The 12,613-nt window shown below is 48.6% G+C and overlaps 1 protein-coding gene across 19 annotated transcripts in view; it reads right to left on the bottom strand.

The window, feature by feature from the left end:
* The window catches only part of phldb2b (pleckstrin homology-like domain, family B, member 2b), a 54,262-nt gene that overhangs the window by 32,226 nt on the left and 9,423 nt on the right, over nucleotides 1–12,613 (bottom strand). For 16 of the 19 annotated variants that reach the window (XM_069189924.1, XM_069189922.1, XM_069189921.1 and 13 more), the window contains one exon: nucleotides 4,105–4,224. In XM_069189924.1, the coding sequence (XP_069046025.1) occupies nucleotides 4,105–4,224 (120 nt within the window). Of the gene's footprint in view, nucleotides 1–890; nucleotides 1,039–4,104; nucleotides 4,225–4,374; nucleotides 4,529–9,984; nucleotides 10,266–12,613 lie in introns of those variants that run through there. The other 3 variants (XM_069189935.1, XM_069189936.1, XM_069189938.1) reach the window with 3 other exon arrangements.

The raw sequence follows: 12,613 nt of genomic DNA, 5'->3' as shown, positions 1-12,613 counted from the left end.
ATCAATTCCTTCCCTAGAATCCAAAACCAAGGTCTTAATATTTCAAGATCACAGCTCAATTTATAAATAGATCATTTGTAACCTGCCATCGCTGTCTGCAAAGATATGATTTAAAAAGGAGTTGTAAATACACCTTTGCCTTTACCGGTAGAATCAGCACAAGAGCCTGCAGGTCCTCTGATATAAAGGGAGCAATCTGTTATATAACCACGGCCTTCAGTGAGCTTGTTATCAGGCAGTTAGTTTCCCCCTGCGCCCTGGTCAGAGTAAGCAGTACACACCGTCTTCACTAGCAGTTCTATTCCAGCCCAGTATCCCTCTGGGAATACAAACACGGATTAAAGGAGCGCTCCCACATTCCAGATCTCGGGAATCCACTCCTGCCGACTCTTCCACCAGACAAGCTCTCACTTAATCAAATCCTTAATTTATCTAATGAAGTTGTCTGTTCTGTACATTTTCAGGGCTTTTATCTGCATGCAGCACAGAAATGATAAATTACCTGTAGAAACCACGACACTTGAAAGGACACCTCCGATGTGTTGGAGAGTAACAATGAATCACATTATTTGGACAATTACGCCAGCACCTCAGGACCTGTGGGACGTCCCATCTCACAAGAGCCTGGAAAGGTGCACCACCAGCTTTTACACATAATACACAATGTGCCACAGTCGTGGCTTTTTCCTTTAGAAAACCATTATTTCCCATGCTGTGTTCTAAACCACTCTGTATAATACGACAAAGAAGAACTGCTCTCAGGATTAGGAACAAGAGTTTCAGCGCCGTGTGCCGCCGTAACATTTTTACAACTGGAAACCAGCGTCTGGAAAACTGGAAAAAAATATATATACACATACAGTATATAAAAAACAGGAGAGAAGAATTACCTACGGAGCCAACAGTGGTCACCATCCTTCCTCCCAGTGGACCTTACAGTATCGCATTAATGTCCCAGCTACACCATCAGAAACAGAGGCTCTGGGTGTGAGGCAGGAAGAGTGACTGAGAGTCCCACACCTTATCCCAAGCAGGCAGTCTGATTACTCACCCTGCAGAGTCAGAACTGAGCACCTTCTCCAGACAGCATTAGGTGTGTGACGACACCCCTTAGTCAGCAAGCCTGACTAATGATTAAAATCTTCTAATTTGTGTGTATTATCCCCTCCCCTCCGTTCAGTGGTCACTGAAATTCACAAGCGCTGCAGGAAAAGCAGGACACCAGATGAAGTGTTACAGTGCCCCCTGTCTGTGGTTTTTGCAAACGAGTGTCGCAGTCCCTACAGGACAAGTCTTCGGTTCTCTTCTGGGAGTTAAATGACTTTAAATCCAGTGTGGAGGCCTACAGAACCACAGTCCTGTAGCTACTGTGTTACAGTACATGCAGTAGTTTTCTAGATAGATGGCCCACAATAATCCGATTAGAGGCAAGGTTACAGTTCAGGCGGTCACAGGCTTCACGAAGGAGGAGGTACAGTAAACTGTGAATGAGGACTTCACTGCAATAACTTCAGAACATCAGAGGACAGACATACACTGACCTGTAGAGGTTTTCTGCACTGGTGACTTCCACTGAGTGGCTCCGACAACTACCTGGAAAGATCCTTGAAAAACTCTGTGGTCGTACCCAAGTCTCTGCAAAGATCCAGCTGTAAACAGCCTTATTTCACTCCCTTTTTGTGATAGCTAATCTTATCAGTAGTCAGTTGTGTATTCTCTTGTTGAATTATTTAACAGGTATTTAAAAGCTCCTGTATTGATGCAATGAAAGCCACATAACATGCACACATCTCAGCAATGGTTATCGTTCCCTGACCAGATGATGACTTATTCTAAAAACACTTGGTTTTAATGGATTTAATAAGCGATGTGTTCAAAGAAACCCAGATACAGGCAGCCCTCAACCTGCAATACATGGTGCTCATTTTTTATCTCACAAAGGGTGAGATCTAACTTTCTTTATAATGAATAATCTTACTTATTTATTTATCAAAAGGGTTTAAACAGTCCATCAAAAGACGTGGAACACAAATCGACCTGTGGAGCCTTCGGCACTGGCCCTGACCCAGAGCGCTTGCGATAAGCACTCTCCTCCTCATCCCTGGTCTACTTTCTTTACTCTGCACCAGAAGATTGAAACGCGTGTCTGTTTTATCCTCTTCTCAGAACATAAACATCATCTTCTTTTAATGACAGTGTTAACGCACCCTAGCCACCTACAGGCTGCGCCCTGCTGGGAATTTTGATGACGTTTTCCGAGTCCGTTTTGTTTGGGGCGCTCAGGTTTCCCCCCCCCTCCTTCCCTTTTCCATGACTTTTTTCAGTCCACAGAAAATAAAAAAGGAAATGGGTTTTGCAGTTTTCCCGGTTCCTCTGGAATCCCTGCATTCTGAGACACTGCAGTCTGGACACACGGATTAGGATCCAAGGGCCCCTCACAGAAGGCAGAGCTGGGTTTCTGATTCAGGCATCACATGATCCCTGGATTCCTCATTCCATTCTCTTGTGTAAGCGTTTCCAATACAGTGATTTAATATCCAATGCAGGCTGCGTGCTCTGCCAGTTAGCAGGAAGCACTGTGCTGCTGGGGAGAGATCCAGCGTCCCTCTGCGAACTGAGCTGAACTGAGCAAGCCCACGCTCAAACCAGACCTCACTTTCACAACTTTCACAAACCCACAGATCCTCAAGGGCACTGACAAAGCCAACACAGTAGATTCTCGCGAACGAAGAGCGAAGCGCAAACCGGAGGGCGTAAGTGGAAACGGTGCAGAAGAGAATTTCAAACCCAGGACAGGAAGCACCTCTTAACTCAATAGGTTGTGGGAGTGTGGAACAAGCTACCCTGCCATGTTGTTGAAGTTAGCACCCTGGTTTCTTTCTCAGGAAACATCTGGATGAGATCTTGGGATCAATTAGCTACTAATAACCTCTCTTTTGTAACCCTTCTTATTTCTTTGAAGAAACAGATGTTTGCGTTCGGTGAAACATTTTTAAATGAATTAAAACACAGTTGTGGAGTGAACGCTGGGTATTTAAATGGCTATTTATTCACTTTCAGTTTGTTGTTATACAGGCAGGAAACCACAAAACATTCATACCTTTTGCTTTGTACTGCAGTGCGACTGTGAAAGGGTGGGCAGTGACTCACTGATAGGCGAATAATTACTTCACTCTCCTGCCCAGAGAGTGTCTGCGTTTTCTGCTTCCCGATTCCTCCCCTTGAGGAAACTGCCTTCTATGGCACACGAGAGGCAAAGCAAAGCGAAGAACACTTTACAGCACAGCTTTCATATGGAATAACTGGCAAGAGTCACAGCTATAAATTCACCCAGAACAATCTGCAGTTTCGAACCATAAATGGGAAGCATAAGGCTCCCAGCGCATTGATGCAGCCCGTCGTCTCTGCTTGTAAAGTGGAAATCTGGTATAGCAAGTTTCCAAAGGAGCTTGGGAGAAGGTTTAGGAACTTGAGCTGAAGGAGCAGCACCGAGGTTAAAGCGTCAGGATTGCCTGTTCCTGTGCGTCTTTTCCTCAACACCGCAAGTTCAAAACACAGGGCTGCTTTTGTTTACAAGACAGCGCATTCCTGGGCTCCAGAAGGCTGGATTTCTGGGAGGTCACTGACGGATCTGCTGCATTAAAAGCCACCTTCTGTTTAGCCCTCGTCATTCCTTCCCACCACAGGCTGAGGAGTATTAATGATCGCCCGCACAGAATAAAACCCAAATCTCTTCAAACACTAACAGGGTGATTCAAGCTGTTATCTCCCAGAGCACAGTCTATGTACAATGTAAACATTCCACCTGAACGGTTTTTAATATTTAAGCCGGCAGATAGGAAAAAAAAATCCGTAAATCTGGCTTCCAAAGCAACAGGGTTTTCGAAAACAAAACGGTTTGTTTGCAAAATGTGATGGTTTAAACCTTGTCTGCGACTGAAAGAAACCCACACCTGCCTGGGTTTTAAAGGGGCCGCCCTGCAATGCAAGTGGAGACCAGACCGCCTCACCCCCCCCCCCAGCTAGCGGCCCCTGAAGCTCGTCAACAGCCAGCCCCTCGCCCTCTGACCTCTCGCCGCCAGCGCCGCGCATCGCCCTGCTCACCTGGGCTCGACGCGAGGGAGCAGGCGGGACTCTTCTGGGGCAGCATGCTCTTCATTCGGCTGGCCTCCTCCGGGTGGTTGAAGCGGAAGAAGTAGGATTTGCCCAGGCAGAGGGTGTATCCTGCAGGACCATGGAAACACACGTCTTAGATCCTGCGGTGCAACAACTGTTGAGGTCTTTATTCTTTCAAAACACAGGCTTCAACACCACAAAAACTCGACATTGGACACAAAGCGTTGCTATGCGCCTCTGATCACCAATATCTCTTACCCTTTAAAGTCAATCGTGGACTTTGTGCTACAGTGCTGCAGGATACTGTGAATTTTAAGTCTTCAAATATATCGTTAAAGCTGTTAATTGCTGTAGCAGCTATATAAACTCTGCTAGTAGAACACAGGAAAAAACTGCATTAAACACAAATCTGCCTTCAAAGCACACTCGAGCTGGGTTATGAGTCTGCCTGGAGCTGGCGCCCCAGTACAGTTGGCCGGGGATGGTTGCAGCTGTGAAAATATACAGCTGGGAGAGGAGGGTCGACCCCTTTCCAGAGGAGCGCAGCGATTCCCTGTCTGATGCATCCCAGATCTCACAAGCTGTACGGAGCAGTGGCTGCAAGATGAAGGTTATACTCCCAGAGTGTTTCATGGAACACTCCAGTCACGTGGCTGTATTTCAACGTGTGTCCTACGGGGTTTGGAGAGCCTTAACCACCTAAGGAGAATTCAATAAACATCTTTGCACTGGAGACTGCTTACAACAGTCATAGCTATCAGCACCTATATCCCCCTGCATCTGGCGGCCCACTGAAGCTCAGCAGATGTGAGCCTGGCCAGACCCTGGATGGGAGACCTCCTGGGAAAGCTAAGGCTGCTGCTGTAAAGGGTGTTAGTGGGGCCAGTAGGGGGCGCTCACCTTGCGGTATGCACGGGTCCTAATGCCTAAAGGTGAACGTAAAGAGACTCTCCGTTGTCATTAAAAATCTCAGGGTGTTTCTCGAGTAGGGGCATTATCCTTGGTGACCTGGCCATAATTCCCCCTGCCCTTTACCAGTCATGGCCTCCTAATCCCCATCTGTGAACTGGCTTCATCACTCTGTTCTCCTCCCCACTGAGAGCTGGTGTGTGGGGGGAGGACTGGAGCATCGTCCAGGTGGGGGTGTACACTGGGGGAGGTGAAGGGGATCCCCATTACCTGTAAAGCGCTTTGAGTGGAGTTTCCAGAAAAGCTCTACTGTATATAGGTGTAAGGAATCATTATTTAACAAAGACCAATTTGGCATTATAATCATAATTCTTATACTGGGAGCATCCTTCAAATAAAAGTTGCAATAGGAGGTCCCTAGAGAAAGCAGATAGAGTCAGGGAACCCCTGCCTTCACAGAGTAGCGCATTAACCCTTTGTTGAAAGGAGGGCAGGTTTCCTAGCAGTGGCAAGCGACATTCACACAGTACCAGGATAAACACTCCCACTGGTGCAGGAATGCAACAAAAACACCCTCCTGGCCAGCGCTTTCCGCTCCGAGTCTCCTCCCTGTGGTGCGGAAACTCCAGGAGGAGGAGACCGGCAAGTCAGATGGACTCCTGGGGAGCTCGCCTTCCAGCGTCAACCTGGATCCTCGGCACTAGAGGAGGGGGAGAGGACAGGCTGTGCTCCCACTGCCAGCGGGGAGAAACAGAGACCGAGGTGCACTTCCCCCTGCACTGCGACAGACACTCTGGGATTAGAGAAACATTCTTCCCTAAACTCAGAAATCTAGTCCCGGAGTTCCCACACCTGCCAGAATCACAACGGGTCCCAGTCCTACCGGGAGAGGGAGGAGGGAACTCAGTTGAACTGGCAGCCCAGTATGTGATCTCCTGTCCCAGCCTGAGGAGCAGTGAGTCTGTCTCCCAATAATGCTCCATCTGCCTACAGTATATGTCAATATTTTATGATATGTGTAGATTTTTTTTACTTTTATTTTTTGTTTCTTTTTATTTGCTTTGGCAACACCGATGGTACCCACGGGTCAAGCTACTAAAGCACCTTGAATGGAGCTGAACTGACTCGAGCTGGAATTCCCCGTCCCGCCCCCCCAACGCCGGCCCATTGTTGTCGGTCACCTCGCCTGCTGCTTTATCTCATCCTGCAGCCCCACGGAGGCGTGGGAGCGTTTCCCCTGCTGCAGCACGCACTCCTCTCCCCGCCGGAGGAAACACCCTCAGCCTCAGCCCCGCTCGGGCCCAGACAGCTTCCACACCTCTCCCCGGATCACCACGGGGTCTCCCCGGCCTGCCCCGCGAGGCGCGTCCGCACAGCGCGCTGGCCGGAGGAGCTCTGCACAGGCCAGGCCAGCGGCTACACCGCGAGGCAAGGAAGAGGCGTGAGGGAGTTCCTCGGGAGAACAGATTCTCTTTCCCGACGTTGGAAGTGTTTTTTTTTCTTTTTTATTCCAGAGGTCATGACTTCATCCATTATCAGAAGGACGATCATCCGGAAGAGGGCAGGAGCACCGCGTGCAGAGCCTGCCTCGAGGCATACAGGACAGGATACGGGCCCTCCACAGACATTTCACAGCAGCCAACCAAACCAGCACAGCCGCCGTGCCGTGGAAGAGAAACGGGAGCACGGAGCACAAACCCATGCAAACACGGGAAGATCACGCAAACTCCCAACAGAAGTCGGTTACCAATGGAAGTGAGCAAGATCAGCCGCCTGACGGCTGTCCTTTTGGAGCTCGGCTAAACGAAGACGGAAGACCAAGCCGCCGGGAACTCCAACTCAGGCTACCAGAAAGGGATCTGGGTCTCAAAGCTGAACAAACATCCTCCGATTGTAGAGGCTGTGCTACATTACGCTCCGCGGGATGAGGTAACACACACAAAAAGCTGCTCATTCTCGTCTGGGTAACGTCTGTTCTGTTGACTGCTGGATGGATTTCATTAGGGGCCAAACTGGAAAAAAAAAAACTATACTGAAGGGCTACACAGTGTAAATAAAGATAATGACTTTTATTATTCCTCTTAACGTTTTAAGGTTCCTTCCCCCTTTCTCATTGTTCCTGGGTATTATTTTTACTCTGTACAAGGGTAGACGTCTGACTCCCATTGCCCAGCAGTCTGACTCCATTTAGGATTGTATAAGCTGTACACAGTATACTACAGAATCAGAGAACCCGTTCTCGAAACAGCTGACATCTTGTACGGCCATATGTGGCAGCCCACAGCCTGTCAACTATTAAACTGCCATGTAAATAGGACTTTTATTCCTCTCCTTACAGCACAACCCTGACTGCTGCAGCACCTTGCCCAAAACTGGAGCTACAACTATGTGATTTGTTCAGCAGAGGGACAGAGAGAGCACCCTGGGGCGGTGACTACCCTTTGTGCTCCTTCATAGCTCTTGAGTCCTGGGAACGATTCTGGGCTGGTTCTCCCGTGTGGAGCTTGCCTTGCCTCTCTCTAGTTCCTCTTCATTCACCCGTCCCGTCTGGAGCAGCACAGTCAGTCGGGATCACCCCCATCCTCGCTTCATCCGATGAAGAACGTTCCCGCATTTTAATGGCCCGACAGTGCCAGGGAGGAAGGGACGGAGAGCTCCGGTGAAGAGGGAGTGAGGAATATGGGCCAGTCATGCCCGGCGGTTCGGAGCCGTGAGTCCGGTGTCAACCAGGAGAGGTTAGGAACACCCTCTCTCGGGGGTCAGCGCGCCACACAGACGCTCCCAGAACGGTCCCGCATTTCAGGAACGAGGGCCGTCTGGCTTGCTGGTCATCCTGTGAAGCGACATTCCAGAGGAACTGGACTAGGCCCCTCCTGGATGTGTTAATCTGCCGTTTCCCGTATCGGATTCCCAAACGCACACCCTCTCTGTGAACACAACACGCTCCCTGGCAGGAAGCAGAGCAAACAGCCCCACGCCGCAATGACCGGTGAATGATGTTTGTTTTTTGCGGCGGGAATATCCCAAACTAAGCAACTTCTAATTTCCTCCTTTGAAGAGAAACGGTATTCACCACCGAGAGACACACACACACTCACTGCTCGGTCTGACTTCCCGGCCTGGTTGTGCAAACTTCTGCAACAACACACTGCACCCAGTGAGCCCTCGCAAAAACCCATAAACGACACTACGCCACACCGCATTCAAAATCTTTCAACAGTTTTATTCAGCAGAAGGATTTTAACTACCAGCAGATCTGATTTAATTTTTTAAATACCGACGGCAAAATAAAAACCCTTCTAGCCTCCACCAAAATGAGCTCAAGACACTCCCAAGCACCAGAAAACTAAATGAGCAAAGTGAAATGAGATGTTCCACCTACGGGCTTTATAGCCTCCATGGCAAAGCTATCGGAATACCTGAGTACTTCTCCAGTGCACAACAGGAGCGAGGTCAGTTTAAAATTCCTTTCTGCAAAGGCTCGGTCTCCATTTTTTACAAATAAAAGGAGGTGTTTAGTCTACTACACATGAGGCTGAACCGTTAAACTAAAACAGATCTAGAGAAGAAGAAGAAAAACGAGACTACTTCTTCTTCAAAGAGGAGACCATATGTAAGCCTGTTTCACTCTGACTGGGTGCTTTTTGAGGAGACGTGCTATTCCGGGGGGGGGGCAGGTTTTCTCTACAGACGAGACAGAGCCGAGCGCAGGGATGCTGTACCTTCAGCGCGGCTGAACAAACACGTCGCCGAGACCCGCCGCCCTGTTCACCACTGAGCGCCAGGGCTGACGAGGGAAGAATGGATCTTGACCCTCTTCTGCGAAAACACGGCTTGTCGTCATCCTGGATCGTTCGTTCATTATTCCCGTCCACCGGGACTGAGCTGCTTTGTTTTCGCGAGGTACAGCGTTAACAAAACGCATCAGCCCTCGACAGCCGCCACGGCGCGTAAGGGAAACCTGTAAGGGCGGTAACAGCGCAAAGCGAGGGGATTCCTGGACATTTTGTTGGGGTTTTCTTTGCTTTCACCCTCCCTCTTTTTTTTTTCTTCTGAAGCAGCGTGATTAAGCTCTCTTCCCAGGTGGGCGAGTCCCGTGACCGTCAACGAGTCGCTGTGGTCACAGTTCAGGTGTGGGGCACGCAAACATAATATCGGCAAAGACGCAACATCACCTTGAGGGTGAAAGACCCCCCCAGAGCTACTGCTAACTGATAAAACATCCACTGTTAGCTCAACAGTGTCAACCCCCCTTCGGCAAGGCAACTAAATCCAGGGAAAAAACACTCCATACCGCAAAGAATTAAATGCCTAGCGCATGTTCAGCCCCTTAACGTGTGCACCTTCTTTCCTACGCAATTCTTCATTGCATTTAGATTTGAACTCAAGAGATGGTCGACACTTCGCTACCAACACACCGAGCATGTGAAGACAGCGCGCAGGTCGCTTCGGCTCAGGGAGATGTCTCCCTCCCTGCCTCTCGCTTTGTTTACACCAACCTGGTCCGTCCCGTCCGAACCTCTCGCCACACCACACGACCCCCGCAGACACGCACGTCACTTTCCGACCCCCAGGACGACGACAACAACAAACAACAAAAACTAACACACAATGCATTTATTGGAAGGACGTTATCACTTTTAATCAACTCAAGCTGTTAGGAGTTCTACCTAAAAACTTCCCACCCCAAGACTTGAAAACAATTCTTTGCATGGTTCTGCTGCTACCCCACCCCAATTTCCTTCATTCACGCCTGTCTAAAAAAGTTATCGAGTTTTAAAAAAGTAAAACGCACAGGGGGGGGTAGCCATAAAATAATAACGGAGTCTGAGCTACCCGGGCCTTTTCCTTAGCCGTGAGGAGGCTAGCTAGCATCACCCTGTCGCTACAAAGAGTCGTCGATACATCGTGAAGTTACTGAACTGGCCCCGCGATTGTTTTCCAGCGCCGAGGACTGACCTTTTCACTATGTTCCATTCAGAAAGCCCGACAGAGGAACACGCTCCGGGGATTTGCATGACAAAGAGCTCGCTGCTCGTCAAAGAGACCCACCGCCTCCCCTCCGAGCGGGTCCGCGGGTCCGCAAGTTTGGAGCGAGACCACTTCTGCGCCAGGAGCGCCCTAACTCCTCGTGAGGGGTGGGGGAGACTGTTCTCCTTTTAACTTCGGGGTGAAACTCGGACCAGCGCCGCGCTCCGCACAATGAGCCGCAGTGCCAACCGCTCTGTCTCGGCTCCACGAAGGTTCAAAAGCCGCTTACATGCGCCGAGGCAAAAAAAAAACGTTTTTTTTTCCCAAGCAGACGCCCATATTTCTTCCCCCCGTTTTATCTTGGTACGTTCTTACCGCTTTTTAAAGTCAGGGAAAAGTAATTCATTTCCCCCCGTTATTCTTATTTCTTAAAGATACAGTTCGAAGCGCTACTTATTTACAAGTTTGATATGTAGAATTAACAGCATTATAAAGGGCATTTTATTTCATATGCTGTTAGAAATATTTTTTCCTGTAGTTTGATTATACCTGTATTGTTTTCATTTATTAATATTTCTCTAACTTAAACAATAAGAGAAAACTGGGGGAAAAAATAATCCAAAGGTATCCCACAACTCTTCTAGAATTGTCAGTAAGCGAGTGAACCGGTTGCTGTCGATTAAACGGGCTTCCTTATTCATTAACGAGGAGTTAATGTTCAACAGAAAATACATGTGGCACCGCTCTCCGAGAGAGACGAGGGGGAAAAAACCCTATTTCAAGTTTCTTACTTTCTACTGACATCTCCAAATATTTTGCGGAGATCCCAAATCAGAACTGAGAGGAAACTGAAAGTCTCTACAGACGTCCTCTCAAAAACGAATTAAAGATGTGTTGTGCTGATCTGTTTTATGGTTTTCGGCACTGTTGTGAATATCCGTTAGTGTCTTCCAAGCGGTCCAAACTGTGCACGTTTGGACAAGAATCCAGGAGGCGCTACAAGTTGTCTTGAGGTCAGTGACCACTGCCTCTCTGTTTTAATCACAAACAGCTTCACCAAGGACTGGCAACGGGAGAGGAAAAAAAACAAACCCCATAAACACCAGTGCCTATTTCTTGTTACATTTTATTGTGTTTTCCCTCTTGTCTGTGTTGTGGACTGGCAGTGTGACAGTCAACAAGCCTGTTAGCTTTTCAATGCTGGGAATTTGGCTCCCACAACAGTCCTTGCACCACCAGTGAAATGAGCCGCTCAGCCTGAGCCCCACCAGTCTGAGAAGCCTCTCTTACATGGGCTGTTATACAGAAATAATAATAATAATAATAATAATAATAATAATAATAATAATCCTAACACTTGTATTGTGCTTTTCTGGACACTCCACTCAAAGCACTTTACAGGTAATAGTATCCCCTCCACCTGCACCAGTGTGCAGCCCCACCTGGATGATGTTGGATGTGGTGACAGCAGTCAAAGTGCTCAGCACACACCAGCTCCCATTAGGGAGGAGAACAAAGTGATGAAGCCAGTTCATGGATGGGGATTACTAGGAGGCCATGACTGGTGAAGGTCTGGGAGAACAGTTGATCCAGGAAGCCGGGGTAACCCCCCTACTCTTTATAAGAAACGCCCTGGGACTTTTTCTTACTGACCACAGAGAGTCAGGACCTCAGTTTTACGCCTCATCCGAAGGACGGCGCCTGTTTTACAGCATTGTGTCCCCTGCCACTATACTGGGGAATTAGGACCCACTTACATCACAGGGTGAGCTCCTCCTACTGGTCCCACTAATACCACTTCCAGCAGCAGCCTAAGCTTTCCCAGGAGGTCTCCCATTCTCATGCCTGCTGAGCTTCAGTAGGCGGCCAGTTGTGAGGTGCAGGGTGATACAGCTGCTGGCAATTACATAATCAAAACTACATGGCAATCACTTTGAAACAATGTGTTCTATTGACGACAGTGCAGTACACAGCCATAGTCCAAACCCCAGTGTTGCCCCTGATTCTGCAACACAGAGCTCAGAGTACTGACAGAACTCTACACCCACGCAAGCACTTGATGTAATCCATTACCCAGCAGGCTGTCAAACAGCTCGAGTCATAGTCCAGCCATCAGTTCACCCACTGCAACAGGGGAAAACCAACTTCCCGAACTTCTGCTGATTAACTCCAGATTGCTGCCTGGGGGAACTTTTTATTGATTTACTAACAACGTTAAAACGGCATTCTGCAATGGAACCTGATTTTACAGGACAATCTTCAGCACCAGTTTCCATGTTTTATTTCCACACAGCATACGCGGCCTGGATGTTAATTAGCGTGCTCTCTGCGCTCTGGAAGCGGGCCGTGATTTTGGTTCTGCGCCATCTTCTGTTAGGCCTGTGATAAATCTGTCCCACTGGACTGAGCCCCCTTTAACTAAACGTCATCGTCTGCAGATGAAATGCCAGCGGAGTATCAAGAGTGCTGAGCACAAGCGTGAGGCTGCTGGGTGGATTCATTCGGCGAGTGTGGGAGTTGTAAGAGGCTGCTATTACAACATTCATTAGGAATACTGTGACGCCCCCATGCTGCGCCAAACAGCAATGTCTGAAAAGCAGCCAACTAATCTAAACAA

Source organism: Lepisosteus oculatus, chromosome 5 (genome assembly GCF_040954835.1).
Source record: "Lepisosteus oculatus isolate fLepOcu1 chromosome 5, fLepOcu1.hap2, whole genome shotgun sequence".
NCBI lineage: Eukaryota > Metazoa > Chordata > Actinopteri > Semionotiformes > Lepisosteidae > Lepisosteus > Lepisosteus oculatus.
This window is presented reverse-complemented; position numbering and strand designations above follow the sequence as displayed.